The 17,842-nt window shown below is 36.3% G+C and overlaps 1 protein-coding gene across 3 annotated transcripts; it reads right to left on the bottom strand.

Annotated features, from left to right (window-relative positions):
* Nucleotides 1-548: 548 nt before the first annotated feature.
* Nucleotides 549-17,730, bottom strand: LOC121776539 (sister chromatid cohesion protein PDS5 homolog B-like). 3 transcript variants are annotated; one of them, XM_042173709.1, is made up of 34 exons: nucleotides 17,427-17,728; nucleotides 16,458-16,661; nucleotides 16,157-16,338; nucleotides 14,917-15,043; nucleotides 14,616-14,834; nucleotides 14,161-14,377; nucleotides 13,932-14,077; nucleotides 13,704-13,849; nucleotides 13,291-13,440; nucleotides 13,099-13,147; nucleotides 12,806-12,997; nucleotides 12,485-12,667; nucleotides 11,514-11,668; nucleotides 11,301-11,427; nucleotides 10,967-11,122; nucleotides 10,826-10,885; nucleotides 10,601-10,737; nucleotides 10,359-10,476; nucleotides 10,112-10,243; nucleotides 9,472-9,671; nucleotides 6,985-7,141; nucleotides 6,669-6,815; nucleotides 5,727-5,807; nucleotides 5,011-5,634; nucleotides 4,808-4,912; nucleotides 4,324-4,403; nucleotides 3,773-3,824; nucleotides 3,572-3,655; nucleotides 3,446-3,483; nucleotides 2,113-2,163; nucleotides 1,882-1,944; nucleotides 1,635-1,798; nucleotides 1,043-1,401; nucleotides 549-949 (listed from the first exon to the last, which is right to left on the bottom strand). In XM_042173709.1, the coding sequence occupies exons 1-34, from the start codon at nucleotides 17,517-17,519 to the stop codon at nucleotides 917-919; spliced, it is 5,031 nt and encodes a 1,676-aa protein (XP_042029643.1). In that variant the 5' UTR covers nucleotides 17,520-17,728; the 3' UTR covers nucleotides 549-916. The 3 variants fall into 3 exon arrangements, 2 of the variants coding, with proteins under 2 accessions (XP_042029643.1, XP_042029644.1); XM_042173710.1 differs by having other exon boundaries at nucleotides 3,446-3,480; XR_006045320.1 differs by lacking the exons at nucleotides 549-949; nucleotides 1,043-1,401; nucleotides 1,635-1,798; ... (1 more) ...; nucleotides 2,113-2,163; nucleotides 3,446-3,483 and having other exon boundaries at nucleotides 4,324-4,396; nucleotides 17,427-17,730.
* Nucleotides 17,731-17,842: the final 112 nt, after the last annotated feature.

Genomic DNA, 17,842 nt, shown 5'->3' with positions numbered 1-17,842 from the left:
TAATAATGTAGATCTCAATATGCACTGACTTTACTTTAACTATTATTCTTCTCTTCCCTCTTATTATAATTATATCATTCTCCTTATCTCTCTTACTTTACCAATTTTATTTTAATTTCCGTGTCATTTCATCCACACATATTTTTATGGGACGGAGGTATTATTTATTGTATACGTATGTAATTTTAGAATTTGATGTAATGATATTATTTCTGATTTCATAAATGTGAATCCAAAGTTTCAAATTAGTGCTAATCGAAAATCGATTGGGTGGTGACTCATGCGATAATGCACAAAAACACTTATTTGTGGTGATATTTGTCTCATTAAAATAAGAAATGATATGAAATAAAAAAATGTACTTAATTTACTAAAATAAAGTTGTTTGAACATCTTCAAAAGACAAGTTTTGTGCATGAATGTAACAATTAAGAAAACTTGAAACTTCTTTATTTAATATTTCATCTTCAAGAGCAAGATTATTGCGTGCTTCACAAATTATGTGTTGATTTATGGCATAGTACTATGTTTTAAATGAAAAAAAATACTTAACAAAAGATGACTGCATTTAAGAATCCGTCAGGCACAACATAGCTATGAGCGTTTGAACGCAATAATCAAAATACAGTTTAGAAGCATACATACAAATCATGATTACTGAGCTACAAAAAACGAACTAGTAGATGTTAATACACCTAATAGCTGTACACACAAATCTCAAAAATACGAACTACAGCCGATTACTGTAATCCATAGCATCGGCAACTATACGAACCAATGGTTTATGCTACACTACTGTGGTGCTAAACCTACACGAATTTATTCATATTCAGGTCCACAGATCTCGTCCTGCTAATTTTGCTATCGGGATTACAATCATCAAAGCGCAGCACCACCATAAATGTCGGTAGTCTCCCTATTTCTTTCCTGCCCGTTGTCTCCACGTGCTCTGCATTTCGAAACACCAATCATAGTCAGATTACTCGAATCTTAAAACCCTTGCATGAGTAGTAAAAGTGCATATGGATGAAGTTTGGAGTACCAGAAGCTCGTCATCAGACGGCTCAGCATCTGCAGAGCCAGAATCAGAAGTGTTCTTATCAGGCTTATCCGATGCTGCAGGTTGGCTGTCCCTGTCCGTGTTATCTGCTTCCTCAGACTCCCCTACAGATTCTTCTTTGTCATTGTCTAATTGCTTCCCATCCGAAGCAGAAACAGCCTCATCCTCCAGTTCACTAGCATCATGTGGAGAGCCACCAACATGGTCACTATGAGTGTTTTCAGAGTCGTCTTCACCCTCTTTGTGCTCTTCTGATTCAGCATCCTCCTCATGTTTCTTGTCATTATCAGACAGCTCCTCATCAGACACACTCTTATGACTCCTCTCATTTTTTTCCTTCTCTGGATTGTCGGAATACAAACGGAAAAAGTTGAGTGCAAAAACTCTCCTAATGCGCAATATTGACAACAAATATGTATGCGCCACTGTGTGTGACGAAGTATGGTGGGTAAAACATCATAGTTATGACAAAAAAACACTAAAAACTTTGAAGAGAACTCCAAGAATACCGTCATTGAAAAGTATAAACTCGGTTAGCCGTTATATATTGAAGTACTAATAATTGATCTATCACCTGAGTCTGACTGATCAACCGGGGACTTTGTCGAAGACTGAGGTTCTGCAACCACTGGTTTTTCTCTCCTTTCCACAGTGAAAGTAATCTTCACTGGACCTTTTCGACCCTCTTTAGGACTTTTTCGTGGAGTCCTCTTCCCTCTTACTTGAGACGGCGGAGATCTGCCAGTCAGTTTTACATAAGCTAATTGCAAAGAAAAGAGATGAGCATCTCAGCGCCTGTTTATAGAGGAAAAGCAACTTACTTCATGCCCAACTTTTCAACATGTTCAGAACCTCCCACCATTTTCTTTTTCTGCCCAGATGATCTGCAGGTCCAATAATGAGGACATCAGAATAAAATAACTCGGTTAAAAAAATTGTCAGAGAAATAATGGGAGATACGCACATGTGAGGCAGATAATTAAGTAAGTTAATACAAAAGATGTAATTGTCAACTTAAAAAGCAACCATCTATCCAATTCTTAAAAACTCACTTTTCATCTTGTCCTGAGCCTCCAGTCGACTTCTTTCTCTGCCCAGACAACCTGCAGTGAATTAAATGAAATGAGACCTAAGTATAGCCGCATTCAACTGCAAAGATGAAACACATGGAGACAGGAAATTTATTAAAATAACACACCAAAAAAGGCAATAGTCAAACATAAAATCCTGTTGTGTCCATAAGGTAAAATGCCACAAAGAGATAAAGTTAAGCAGCACCTCACTCCAAAATTGGGATGAATGTACAGACCCCAAGTGTAGCAATTTCCTATCAGAAACACCAACAGTTTTCCCTGTTTTGGTGCAAGTTTTGCAAAGTTTCGGCAAACCACAGTTCCATCTCCAATGGATTACACAAAATTTGCACAAAAAGGAATGTTATGTTCTGGTGAATGTTCCCATCAATCTCTTGCGGAATTTGGGCGACCCATAATTCTTTACTCCAATGGCATGCACAAAATTTGCACCAAAATTTTGGCCAAATACAAAATTCCATCTCCAATGGCTTGCACAAAATTTGCACGAAACTTGCACCAAAAGAATATGTAATACTATAGCTTAATATCGTATTTTATTAATTTTTTGTTCTTTATTAATTGATCAGGTATAGTCACTAATAAAATCTATACTTGTATATTTTTAGATTTTAGATAAATATATAATCCCTTCGTCCCCTAAAAATAGGAACATTTGAAAGGGCACGGGTTTAATGCAAAATTGGTAAAGTAAGAGAGAGAAAGAAAGAAAAGTGTTAGTGGAAAATGGGTCTCACCTCATTAGAGAGAGAAATTCCTAAAATAGGAAGTTTCTATTTTTAGGGGACGGAGGGGGTATGCAAACTATATATTCCAAAATATGGATTTACTTGAATAATGTGTATAAATAAAATACAAACAATGACATATAGTAGGATTAAAACTATAATTACAGATTCCATAGGAGACAGAAACACCAGCACTCTGACTTGACGTAACTAGTGCTGTAAATGAGTCAAGCTACTGAAATCTAAACTCAGTAAAAACTCTTTCAAGCCTGTTTAGTGGAGCTCATAAGCTAAGCAAGTTAGGCGTGAGCATGGAAATATTTGGCTCGTTAGCCATTGAGCAAGCTCATTTCTTGAGTTAGCTTGAACATATAAAATTATTCACTTTATACAACTTATACTTTATACTATCATTATTTATAATAAATCTTTAATCCACTTTATTTGCTAATGAATCCACAAAATGCAATATAATTTGCACGAATAAAATTATTTATTTTTCAGAGAATATGTAGATTAAAATGAACAATAGTGTGCCCTAGTTTATTGAAGGAAGCACTCACCCTCCTTTGGGACGAGAGCCCTTTGATGAGCCAAGCTGCTGCAAATGGAGTATATACACTGTCAGATCTAATGCTAAACCAGTGAAACATTTCTACGAGAAAAATAAAGTGATATTTGTAATTCACCTTTGATTTGTGATTATTCTCAACTAGCTCCCAGCGCTCCCTATCTAATTGCAGAACTTCCACATCTCCATCATCATATACTATCTGGGAGTCCAATCAAAAGATATATATTTGATAACAATGGGCAAGAAAATAAACTCTGGATGAGAGAATTATAAGAAGACACAGTCAACTAATTCTACAGTATTAAATGTCTCTTACCACATGTTTCTTTTTATGGGTATCAAACGACTTTATTACACCTTCGTAAAATCTGTGTAATACCAGAGAAGTATTAATGCCATGAATCGCTCACAATTTACATAAAATTTAACAGTATTGCCATGAAAGTCTGCCACTTGAAACAAAACGTAAAAATAAGCTGATGATGACTGTATGCAGAAATCATTAACAACAGTACTGAGGTCTTTGATAATCCAAATGAAGGGGGAAAAGATACCTATAGCTAAAGAAAGTCAAATGATTGTGGATGTAATCATGCAAAAAAAAGGGATAAATTCATAGTCCATCCCCTTATTAATTTTCTGTTTTATTCTTTTCTATTTTCTAGATTCTCATGTTCTCATATATGAGAAGAGAGGTATAAATCAGGCATCATATTAATTCAGATCAAAAGGAGAGCTGCATAGGAAAATCAAGTGTGCTTAATGGGCAATGGTTTGAAGTATTTAATGCCTACATCTCCATTCTGCAATGTTGCTTCTCCACACACCTTAAGATATTTTATAACACACAAATTGAACAACACTTACTCCTTATCCATTGGCCACCAAACTTTTATTCTTGAACCGATTAAGTCGCTACTGCGGCTTCCACTGTCCTTGGCTGTGCACTAAAAATGAAACAAAGTGGAAACAATGTTGGAAAGTGTAGGGAGAGAAAAACTTCGGATCATTCACTTTCATGATAGAAGAAAATGGAACCAGTAATATTAAAAACTGCATCTCATAGCTCGATGGAACAGATCAGCATCTCAATTTCGGATGTAATGAATTCAAGAAAGTGAACCAGATTAGTCTCAACACTAACACAGCTCAATGATCCAAATTAATCACCCATGTAGTTTGTTTCTTTACTATACTTATCACTTCTAAAATTGGGATGCATATGACGATAATATGCTTCTTTGGCGTTTTAATACGGAAAAGGCATCATTAGTGTCCATATACAGTCATTAAGACCATGTATATGCATAATCTCCTTTCATTAGATAAATTGCACAACTGATGCGCTGACCTTGGCTAATCCAGAGACACTTTTCTTTTTCTTCTTCTTCAGTGACGCCGACTTTGAAAAACTGAATGAGGGTGCCTCCTCAGTTTCTTTGACTTTCTTAGGCCTCTGCACATAAAAGAGTAAGTTTGTTTGTTAGTTAGTCAGAATGAAATTCATATCATGAACTGTAGGCCTTCAACTTATTACATAACTTAGAAGCAAACCTTAGCATCAGGGGAGTGATCAAGGGACTCAGCATTATCTCTGCCAGGTCGTTTAGCTTTCTGCTTAGAGGCGGCACTGGATTTCTTGCCCATACGGCTAAGTAACAAGTCAGATTCAGCCATTTTTTCTTGTGCTGAGTTATCTTCTGAAGAAGATTGAAGATCTTCATCCATTTTGTCAGAAACATCAGTAGTATCTTCCTGATTTACTTTACTAGACCTTTTAGAACCCTTTGCAGGAGTTGTCTGGAGAGATTTGTGAGCTTGAGAAGAAGATGTTCTCCTACGTTTTGGGACAGGAACATCCTTGGATTCATCCAACAATGTTTTCCTCTTCTCTAGCTGGTGGATGTTTCTCCTCTTTTTCCCAACATGCTCATCATTGTTACTAGATCCAATCTTGCCAGATGTTCCCAGGTTATCAGTATTTATTTCCTTCACCATTTTCAAAATATCAAAATCGTTTTCTTGGGAGATCCCAGTTGGTGCAGACTGATTCTTTGCCTCTTTTCTTGCCTTTGCTGCTTTAGCTTTTAGCCGTTTCATTAACTTTCCTAACGGTATCTCACTGCCCTCTGTTTCACTGTCCTTTACGATATCATCCTCTGCATGTACGGAATTAACCTGAAAGTGACAAATGAAACCAAATGACTATATTACCACACAAGGCCAAAACTAAGATATATGATACCAGTAGCACATGTTTTAATACTTACAATTTCATTAGTTTCCAATTTAAGTGATTCAAAGTGGGCCAAAACACCATCTTCTGCCAGCCAAGTCTTCTCTTCACCAACCTAGTTCATAAGAAACAAGAAACATATTCAATCAGATAAATGGTTGGAGCAAAAAGAGCTCATAAATGTTAGATGATATGTTTGGCCTTGAGATAAAATAATCTTGCAGGGTCAACAACAAGACCAGAGCTCAGTCACCCACTCAATTGCCCCAAAAAGTAAAAAGATAAAGGCACAGAAGGCAAAGTCAAAATAATAATAATAATAACAATAATAATAATAATAATAATAATAATAATAATAATAATAATAATAATAATAATAATAATAATAATTCAACAATGTTTGAGCACCATCAAAGCTTTTAGTGATATTTTCATGGAAAAGTAAAATGCAGCAGGCAAAGATAAAAAAACTGCACACAGAGAAAATGTCATGGCAGATGACTGAATGATAGAAAAATTTGGATTTCCAATGATTTAGCCATCTAGGTATAGACTGTGTTAAAGGATTATGTTGGGGCAATGCTTAATACCAACAGAATGTTGAGAGATACAAATTATCAAAGCATGCAGTATATCCAGAGAACTGCATTTAGCCAAGCATAAATGAGCATAATAGGGGAAAACAGCTTCTGTGCACAAAAAAAAAACACGAGTCATTAGGTTTGACATTCATCAGAGCCAGCCAAGGCTGGTGCTGGTGTATAGCATAGAATATAAATGACCACCCGCTATCCCTTACAGAAACTTAACAATAAAAAATTGTTTTCACTTAAACATTAACTGCTTCTTACTACAATCAGATGTGGAGAAATATAGTGACAAGAATTCCATTCTCTCATTAGTTATCATCTTATCAAGAGAGATACAAAGGCTTATGTAAGTATGTATATTTTTATATAAAAGATGGCATACATACCGGCGAGGCATCTTCATCTTTCTTTGCATGTTGTTTGTAAAGCCGAGCAGGTAGGGTCACAGATACACTGGAGTCATGAAGATCCTCATGATTTGGAGATAACCGCTTCACAATTGAAATACCAAGGTCGCACAGAGCATACGAATTCTGTAATATATAATTTGGAATTATTCCACCTTAGGAAAAATTAATCTCGAAGCATTCTAAAGTAGGTTATAGTATATCTTTTCCTAGAGGAAAGATATTTTTTGTAGTCAAGAGAAAAAAAGTACTTTAGAAAATGAAAGAAAAATCTAGTAGTATTTAAATATCAAACCTGGGACTTAGTCGTATCAAAAGCATCTGTGGAGCGCTTGATACATAGAAAAATAGAAGTAAGCAATGAAAGAGTCTCCTTGTCCTTGCTAATGCTAACATCAGATTTTCCATCTCCATCTCCATGCACCAGCATTGATAGGAAAAGATAAGACTTCCTGAAGCAGATTCACGTATATTAAATGGAGAACGAGAAATGCCACACAGTAGCAGTATCTTTACAAGTATACCCAATATGTTGCAGTCACTTCATACAATCAGTACAAACGTTCTCATAAGTTGTAAGCATTGTCCCAGGCACGACAGATGTACTAAAGATGTGGACCTAATCAGTTCATTTTTGCCAAAAGCAGAAATCTTTTACGGGAATAATAATTTTATAACTTAGCAATAAATGCAACCTCGAAACGCAAAACAATTTTCTTTAAATGCTCTTCTTTCCTAGGTAAGGAAAATTAACTTCGTTATGCTGTAATAAATCATTTTGACTTGACATACCTTTCTGGAGTAACCACATGTCACACATATTAATCGTAACATTAACGTAGTTGTGCTTTAAGAAGTCGCTACATAAAAATTCTATGATAACCATCTACAGGTCCAATCAATGTAACAAACAAGTAGTATATAATATAACATGGATAACATATGTGCTCTTAATCCCATTTGGCATTTTCCCATCACAAAATTATCTCAACAAATGCAATCTTCCAAGTTTGTATGAATCATTTGAGCTAAGTGTCAGCCAAGAAAACAGAGAATTTATTCTCAAAACAATAAGAAAAATAAGAAAATTAAACCATGTAATAGAGCATGTGATGACATCAAAAAGCAATCTGGAGGTTGATAAGTAATGGTTCTCACGACGCAACAAAAAAAGACCTCTTATGTTCGAGCGCACACATGAAAAAAGGTGCACAGTTAAATGCCGCACGTCTATTCTAGTTACAAGTACACTCAGTTATAGATGCATTAAGATATTTCTGAATTATATTATATTATGTATATTTAAATTTCACCACTAATTTAATCACTGAATAATTTTTTTAAAATGTGTAGAATGTAGGTAATGGGAGTTATTTTTCAGCTTGTGAAAAGTGAAAAGTGATCTACATATAACCAAGAATATAGACTTATTGGTATGTAAGTTAAATGGAGTCGAAATATAGACAGACAACATAAAGCTTGCCAACTGTCCACTGAGGCATTAAATAACAATCTTTTAAGAGATAATGAGATATCACGACTACAAACAAAGTTTAACTATACATGGAAAATGACCATAAATGTAGCAAAATCATTCTTTGTTGGGCTTAGATGATAAATTTTATAACATCGAAATTTTTAAAAATGGCAGAATTTATAAAGCTTAGACTTGATGACAATCACATGTTAATGAGACCAACTTATTCAAAATGTGATGTTACTGAAATTCCTCCTTAGAAATTTGGGCACGGGAATTAAGAAGCGATGTTTAGTGAGTTAAGTAGAGATAGAATAAAGTATGATAGAGAATAAAGTAAATAAGTGAGGAGAGGAGGGAAAATAAAGTAGGAGAGATTAAAAGGCTTAATTTTTGCCAAAAGAGGAAATGTGTTACTTACCTTGGGAGGAGCGAATAAAATAGGAGAGAAAATAAAGTATGAGAGATTAAAAGGGTTAATTTTTGCCAAAAGAGGAAATGTGTTACTTACCTTGGGACATCCCAAAAAGGTATACAATTCATTTACCTTGGGTGAAGGGAGTAACAACCAAAACTTTTCTAGGACAAGTCACCATATTACATGTTTTGGTTTTTATTTTTGTTTGGGTCAAAGGATGATATTTGTGTCCTTCGTACTATAGTATTGCCACTCCTACACAAGAATAATCTTTTTTAATTTTCAAAAATGTTTAGAGGAAATAATAATTCCAAAAAGTTCAGCTTGGAGATTCATATTCCATAGCACTTGTTTGCTTTGAGTTCCGATGGCCACCAAGGCCAGAGGTGCATCAGAATCATGCAAATGATCATATTATAACCCATTTAAATTATTGAGTCAGGTTGCTTTGGTGATTCTTCAGGATCATATTATTTAATGGCGTATCGGGATTATGCAAGCTGCAAGAATCCTAAAAGCCAATTGAATAGATTACATTTCAGCTCCACAAGACCGTATCAACGTTGTTGAGAGCTGAAATTGCAATATAGCACCCATTTGCATGGATACTCTCCAACTAAACTCAAAAGGTGTAGTAAGTTCAGAGTTCAGACAAACGAGATTGCCTAAGGAAATATAGAAGCAACTGCATAGCCATGATAGAAGTATATTGTTTTACCAAGAGTCCAAGACCAAGACAACCTAAAGTGATAGAGCTATGAACTACTGCCATGCTAAGAGAAAATAAATTACAATTAGGATGTTCTACAATAACGTTACAGCTGCATGTTATTAACTTAAGCTCTTTAAACTTCAATTTAGCAATTATAATTGCCAGTCTAAGATACCTGTACATTTCTTCAAATGTTTTGACATCTCTGGACTCGTCAATACTAGGAAATGAGGGATGATGAGCAAGAGAATGCACCACATATGGGAGGAAGTATTCTGGACTGTGTGGGGGAGAATCTGTATCAGTCTGAGAGGAAGCCTGCCTTCCCCTACCTTGTCGACACATCTGAATGATGTCATTCAAATTGCATTTGTTCTGTCAAAAGTTAACATTATGCAATATATATGTCAAACTTCCAAGATGTAGATTAATCAATAGCAATATGTTAAGATACAATAAAAGATAGGTGAGTTAGGATTTGTAATGGGTATTTCAGAAGAACTGTTTAGGACTGTGTATGGGCTAATGTGTTTCAAGGTTCAGACTCCAGGGATATCTGGTTTGATTTCAAGAGCATTTAATCATGTTGAAAAATCACAATAATAACACTTTCCCACCAAAGCCGTGTAACTAATTATTATATTATTAATACACTGCATTCACTAAGTTATATCGATTCTCAAATAAGGATCAACACTATGATAGTTGTCTTATCTGCCACCAATATTAGAATATAGTTTCCAAAATATAATTAATTTATGTACTGTCCATGCATTAAATTCCATCGTCAGTTAAGAAACTGGAGTGGCCTTTACCTCCTCAATATCTGCCTGTTGAGTTGTATTGTCAAGCAGGAATGCACAAGCATACTTAGGATCCAGAGCCTTGTCCTTTACATATTGATGAATCTTGTCGAGCAGTAGTTTCTTTACCTCAGGGAATTTATCCTACAAATTCATTTGGGTGGGAGGGTATTAAAAAAATAATACTCTATTTAAGGTATTAAGAATTAGGAAATTTATTCTGTAAACATCTACATACTCCTAACCAAATGCAATCTACCTCTGAGGTTCTCAGTGTAAGGTAAAACACATCAACTGGAATTTTGTGCTCCCAGTAATTTGATAATCGAAGAACAGCTTTAGCTGCAGCAAGCTTTAAATGAGCCCTATCAACTGAACTGGAACACGAAGAGAGAAATGACATCAATGCCAGAAACATTTAGCACTACTCGGGCAAATGAAGAAGACATCTATGACTCCAACACCCTAAAAGAAAATTTGAGATATAAACAGCCAAGATACCTCGATCTAATCTTGCTAGAGATATCACCAAAAGTTAGAATGTTTTTTAGGATACCAATCAGGTCATCAATTCCAGAACGAAGGTGGGCATCCTTGACAGGTAAATAGCTCTTGACCAGAGCTTTGACCCCATATATCTGCATGTACAAGTTGATTCTCATTTAGCTCCAAAGGTTCACAATACACGTACTATTCAGAGAAGATCTAACAGAGTAGCAGAAAAACCTTTAAGGAACAAAGTTCACTTCTATCATCCCAAGAATCAGGTGCTTTATCTTCTGATATCTGCAAGTGAAGTGTATAGCATAACAACTGCAATAACCAAGAGAAAGGAACACAAATTCTCATGAATATAATATGTCATACATGTCCATGTCCAATCTCCAGTATGTTTTCTCTGATGAACTTTACAATCTCACTTTCTCTTGTTTCAAAGACTGGCATAGCAGCTTGTGCAATACACCCAAGAGATTGTAGTACAGCTGGCATGTGTGCCTTCTCTTCAAGCATATCAACTAGCCTCTAGTTATTTAGAACCCAGGGGATAGATAGGGAGAGAGAACAGTCGTGAGCTTTTAGCATCATAGAAAGCCGAGAAAATAAAACAAAAGTAATAGAGAATTCAATATGATGACAAATAGAAGAAGAAGAAGAAGAAGAAGAAGAAGAAGAAGAAGAAGAAGAAGAAGGCAAATAAAACCTTATAAAGAACAGAAAGGGACATAAGCCCATCATCTTTTGTGATGGACGCCAGTGCATGAACAGCATACTTGGCCTGCCTTCGGTTACCCTCGAAGCATATACGCTCAAGTATAAGGTCTAATGATCTACAAGGAAAGTGAAAGTTTCAGCCAAAGAAGATAAACAAAAAACGGCATCAAATTAATTTAGAACATATATTATATAGTCTAACCTTGATGAAACACCCAGTTGTTCTCGGATAGTTCCCCCAGCCTTTGCAAGGATATGCAGAGTACCTTCCTTTATTATTTCGTTGTCGTCCTCAAGAAAATGTACCAAGTCCTCTTCAATTCCATGTAGCAGCAGAGGACAAAATCGAGCAAGAATCTACAGGTAGTAAACATCCATCAGAAAGGATTTACAAATGTTTAGGTTGTCAAGTACCAACTCCCCTGAAATATAAGGAGTCCTTTAAGAAGATCAAGCATGCAATCATTAACCATAACTATTCTGCAGTGACAAAAGAGATCTGACATGATAATCAACCTGAATTGTTTCAATGGAACAAGCAATGCTAGTGCAATAGTAGTACTCTCTAGAGGGCGCATGGCTAATTGGTCGGAAGAGAATGGGAAAGGAATGGCAAGTGCAGGTTTGGAAATCAGAAATGATCCGTAAAAGAGTGTTTTGATACCCCACATGAGAGGAATCCCCCATCCTTCTAAGCTTTGGGGGAGGGGGGAATGGAATCGAATTCTCCTTTATAATCAAACCCAACCCTCATTCCAGTTCCCCTTTCACATAGCCAAGCACACCCTTAATTTTCATCTTCTAATCTACAAGTATACATGGTAAACCATCATAGGAGATCAATATAGCATGTACCACGTGCTTTATGGAAGAATCAAATAATTGTGAAGTTTTGCAAATTGTATTTGCCTCACAATTCAAACAAGAGTTTGCATATCTGAAGAATTTGATTTCAACCAAACCAAAATATGTACTCGAAAGATATCCACATCTCCTGACATTTTTAGGCCATAAACTCTGTGATATGAATACATCTCAGCAATTTCAGGTTTCAAAATGCATATAAGCTTCTTGGTTTCCATAAGAAAACACTGAACAGCCATCCACAGAGTCAAGATGTCATTACATCAGCAGTTGTCTGAACATAAACAGAACAAATAGTAGATGTCATACCACAAGAATAGTCATGCAGGATAAAATCAAGTCGTTGTTTCCAGAAGATTTGTGTAGGCCAGCCTCAAGAACAATTTCTTTGACATGGTCCTTATTAAAAAGTAGATAAGAGCATTTCAAAGAAAGAGTGCTCAGGAACTCATAGAGTCTATCCTCATCCCCAAGGAGTTTCAGCACATCATCCTGTACAATATCAAGAAAGATTGGGGACCCCTCATTTGATTACGGAGGCATTTTTAAGTTTAATTTATTGCAAGAAAAAAAGGGAGATAACAAAAGAAAAGACACCAGAATGGTATCATCATGAGATTAAAGCCTCACCCGTGAGCTATTGGCATGAATTGAGCTAGTGTTTGGATCTAGAAGTCGAGATACAAGTTTCCATATATCAGAATCCTTTAATTGGTCAAGATTCTGAAAGTTCTCCTCAGCTTCTGCTGGATTAGTAAAATAACGAGACATAGCACGGAAGCAAAATGATATTTTCTTTTGGCTCTCCACCCTATCACCTTCCTGTAAATATAGATAGGCAAAGGAACAATAATTTCATCAAAAGAACTGCCAAGATTCTTTAGATAGTCAGAGAGATAGAATGCAGAACCAATTGTTATTACCTCAGACAACTGTTTGAGGGAAAGGTATTTATTCATCTCCTGCTGTAGCCTGCATATTTTCTCTCAATGAGACTATCTTAAACGTATTTAGGCATCAGTAGTGTTGATGTATACCCAAACGCATGCACCACCATCCCCCACCCCAATCTAACCCCAAGTCTCATTGAGGATAGTGTTATATGTTTCACATACCTTTGTTTCTGTTCAAGTATCTTCTCAAGAGCCTTAACCTCAACTTTGTCAAGCCCAGAGAAGATAGAAACCCACTTTTTCACCTTATCTTTGACAGGAAAATTGGTTGGGAACAAGTTCAAAGATAGGATGGGCTCAATTGTATCTGATCTGTGTAGAGAGATAACAGTGCCAAATATATTAGAACACAAAAAGCATGGATGTTAAAATATCATAGCTAGAAACCAGTTGTGGTCAGTGCTCCTACTTCTCCCTACTAACATTAATTGTAGATTCACTTCATGAGCTTATTAGCGGTGGTGTTAGTTTCAAACAAAATAAACTGCCTTCACAGAGCGTTAATCACTATACTTATTCTCATATTTATTGGTCATATTTTTGCAAAGCACATAAATAGGACTTCAATGACTTACCTGAAATCTTTATCATAGAAACATCTCAATATCTTCCCCACAATCCAATCAAATTCTCCATTCTCTGTCATGCCACTAGACTTCTTCGTGCAAGATGCTTTGTATATGTCAGCTAACCTCTCCATTGTATACCTTTTGACAAGAAGCTAGAAGCCACAAAAACTGTTATGGAATAGCATGGAGATGGCAAGAATGAATGATGAAAAACGATGAGACAGGTATACATACGGATTTGTCTTTAAGGCGCTCAGATACCAGTTTAATAGTTTCATCTGGTATGGATGTAATGGTATGACATACCACATCACAAACAACTGAAACAACTTTTTTACGGACACTTTCCTCATAGTCCAATAACCGATCACAAAGAGCAGCTGGAAGAATCGATTAAAATAATTAGTACTATTAAATATCTTAGAGTCCATAATATAGGAGAAACAAGAGTAGGATTTCTTACAGATTATTTGAGGAGCTTCCGGTCTAAAAGGATTCACCAAAAGGCAGCTCTTGACATGTTCAAGTACAGACATTCTGACCTCTGCCACTCTATCAGTCAGTCTTTTCAAAAACTCTGAAAAGACGGGCTGGAAAGCTCCAGAAATAGCAGACTCGGGCAGAGAAAAGAGTTCACCAACCAACCCCACAGCTTTCAAACGAACCTCCAATTGATCACTCTGTTTATGTCAAGATTTTAAACGCTGACAATGAGATCAGCATAGCCAATACCACAATATTGGAATTACCAAAACCACTTTCATTTGAAGAACTTGTCAGATAAAAAAGGAGATAAAGAAGGTGAATTAGATGCATATGACCTCAGATCTTCATCCCAATGGAGAAGGCATGGTTAGGTATGCTATAACTGATGTAAAATATAGAGATGAATATCTAAAAGCACATGGGTATGATTACCAGTAGCTCTCCAGTAAGGTAAGGAACAACTCCTGATAAGATTTGAGGAGCAGATCGATAGATATTATAGAGTACACCCTTGTAATTCATCTCAGGTTTCAGGGACCTGCTGTCTCCTGACATTGAGGACACAAAAAACTGCTTTATGCCAGGTTCCAGTTTTTCAGCACAGCGTTCTACCACATTCATAGCTAGCCTCCTTGCAGCCATGGTGACATCCTGGAAACAGAGACTTCAAAGTTCATTCCTATTTGAAAAGTCATCAAATCCAGATATGGGGGAGCAAGGAACGAGACATCACCTCATTTTCACCTCCTAAAACAGACAACAATGTAAGTAACAGGTTCTCAGGTACATCCTCACTTTCTTCTAAGAGAACCTCCATGATTGTTTGCATTGAAGTGAACACATTCTCAGGATGATCATCTCTGAAGGTGAAATATAATTCAAGACATCAGTACAGTTAGCATCAAGTTACCCCAGTACAGGCATTTATCTTTCTAGATCAGTCATCAACTGCCAGCTTATAGGACGAACATCCTCACAAGTTTGAAAGAGTTTGTTTCTCTAAGTTTAATGAGCAAGCAAGCAGTAGTAAAGGTAGAAACAGGGTTAGCAAGGATCGGATATTTCACATCAGTGCTACACAAGTCTATCTTAAGCACATAATAGAACAAACTTATTCCAAAGCAATCTTGATGTTACGCCATGAATTTAGATGCATCACCTTAGCTTCTTTACTCTTTTACATTATAGGAATTCCAAAAATATTTTATACTATAATTTTGGTTTACAAGGAGGTTCAACAGATAATGCATGGTACCTACAATAACATATTGATGTATCTTTGCATTTCGTTCTCCTTTCACCATATCTCAACAAACTTCGCATAGAATAGACACCTTGACTTCATTAAAAGTTAAAACACAAGTTACATAACTACTCAATCCCTCCACAACACCCCTCCCCTCCCCTCCCCTCCCAAAAAATATTGAAACTGAAACAAATTAATAGAAACTTGCCACCATGGGGAAAGGTTAAGAATGGTAGTCAAGATAAATATTTGTGGAACATACCCATATACAAAAAAAAAATGTCACCAAACTGAGTCATAAGACTCATAATCTAAAATGTTCTAGCAATCACAAAACCATCACCTTTCCCACCACTTCTCTGCCTTTCAAGGAAAGGGAATTGAAAGGACCCTAATTGGCATGCCAAACTGGAAGAGTTTAAATTAGTAACAACTAACAGTAATTGCCAAAGGGAGAAGAAAAGCAAAGAGGGTAACCAAAATTCATTTGAAGGGACTTCCAGATGTATCCTATATAAAATAATGGTTTAGTTAGAACATCTAGGAAACAGCTAAAATTAGACAAATAAAGGAGTGGCAAAATATTTGACACAATCATTTAGAAGCTAAACAGCTTAATGCACTTTGACTTTCTAGTATAAAAGTTGTGGCAAACATAGCTGGCATCAATACAAGCATAAACTTGGTTCTCAATTGATGAAATTAGGTGCAGTTAAAAGAGCCATACCTGGCAACAGTGAAAAAGGTACTGAACATATCCCTTATGAGATCATCACATTCAAGATCCAACATAACAACACATGATCTGTATCTTGCCAGGGTTTCAAGAATAACAAGTATCCTTCCAAATGATGGGCTATTTATATCACTTAAGCCACTAAAAGTACTCACAGTCAACTGAAAAATGTCCTGTCAAAGATCAGATAGTGACTATCAGAATCTAAGCATAGATATTCATGTTTAAAAACCAAGCACAAACTTGAGATGTCATCTTGATTCGCTATTTCTTCTTCAAAAGACAAACGCACCTTCATAACATCATCTTCATAAGGAGCCTCGGGTGCGGTGATTCGAGTTATTTCACAAATACATGCAGCAACGAAAAGATTTACTTCTCGGTCATGATGTTTTAATAGCCCTGGCTTCACAATAGCTTTCAAGAAAGACTGCATGGAGTCCAACATTGTTTTGGGTGGTGACTGATCTAATTCAGTTAGGCATGTCACGCCATGCTGCAAGAGGAGGGAGAGATCAATTTACTATGAACCAACTACTTAAGCATCCATGTAACCTCATATCAAGTAAGCAGGAAAGTTTCATAATCTCATTCCTATAGCTACTCCAAACTCCATTGGGTAACTTCAAATAGCATTTTTCATTGATAACCTCGAAAGAAAGCTTCAACCAACAATGCAGAAGCATGATCCCTGCCATATAATTAGACAACATTTTTGTTTCTGTTGAAGTTTTGCTTCAAAAAATTTCTTTAGCGTAAAAGCAATTACGGGCAGAACAAGTTTCCTTATACATTAATTACTACTAATACACTAAGAAAAGCAGAAAGGACCTGTGCCCAACCCTAAAGGCAACAACTTTATCCATAAAAAAAATCAGAGAGCCTTCACAAAGATCCAAGAGCCTAAAACGAACCCTAATTGACTCCCAACCCAACAATCGCAAAGCTAAGGAATCCGCAATGCAGACACATGCACTTGTAATTGAACTCAATCTCAGCCATATTTTCTATATCACAACTCAGAAAACCTTACAATCTCAACACGATAAGTCACGGGATTCAAATTGGTCAGAAAAATAAACAAACACGAACCGCACCTAAAACAAGCCCTAATCCAACTCCAATTGTAATTCCAGCTCAACTTCCACAGACTAAAAGCATGCATCAACAGACGGAGCTTCCAACCGACAGAATTCAATTTACAGAGGCCAAACAATTTCTCAAAATAAAATTCGCATGCAAACAAAACGCGCAGGCTCACCTTCAAGAGTTTAATGAGAGCGTCTTTGGAAGACGGAGGCGCCTTCAGCTTCGATCCCAGCTCCTTGAGCTGCTGCTGCAGCTTCTGCGCCATTGTAACTGAATTTGATGGAATTTCAGCCAACTTCAAAATTGAAGTTGAATTCTCATATGAAAGAAGGCGCCAGGCTCAGCGAGGTTTGAATGTGCGTGCCGCTGAGTGTATGTGTGTTGTGAGTATAGTGAATTTGGGGATTTTTTGAATTTCTATTTGGATTTTCCTTGTTGTTTTGAAATATGATTCGAGCTTTGTTAGAAATAAAAACAGGTAAAAAAACAGGAGCGGGGCTTTGCCCACCAGATTTATGCTTTGGGTAATTTGCATCCATGGGTCTCCTAGTTTAGTACAATTGCAGCGTGCTCTCATATCGGACTATT

Source organism: Salvia splendens, chromosome 18, assembly GCF_004379255.2.
Source record: "Salvia splendens isolate huo1 chromosome 18, SspV2, whole genome shotgun sequence".
NCBI lineage: Eukaryota > Viridiplantae > Streptophyta > Magnoliopsida > Lamiales > Lamiaceae > Salvia > Salvia splendens.
This window is presented reverse-complemented; position numbering and strand designations above follow the sequence as displayed.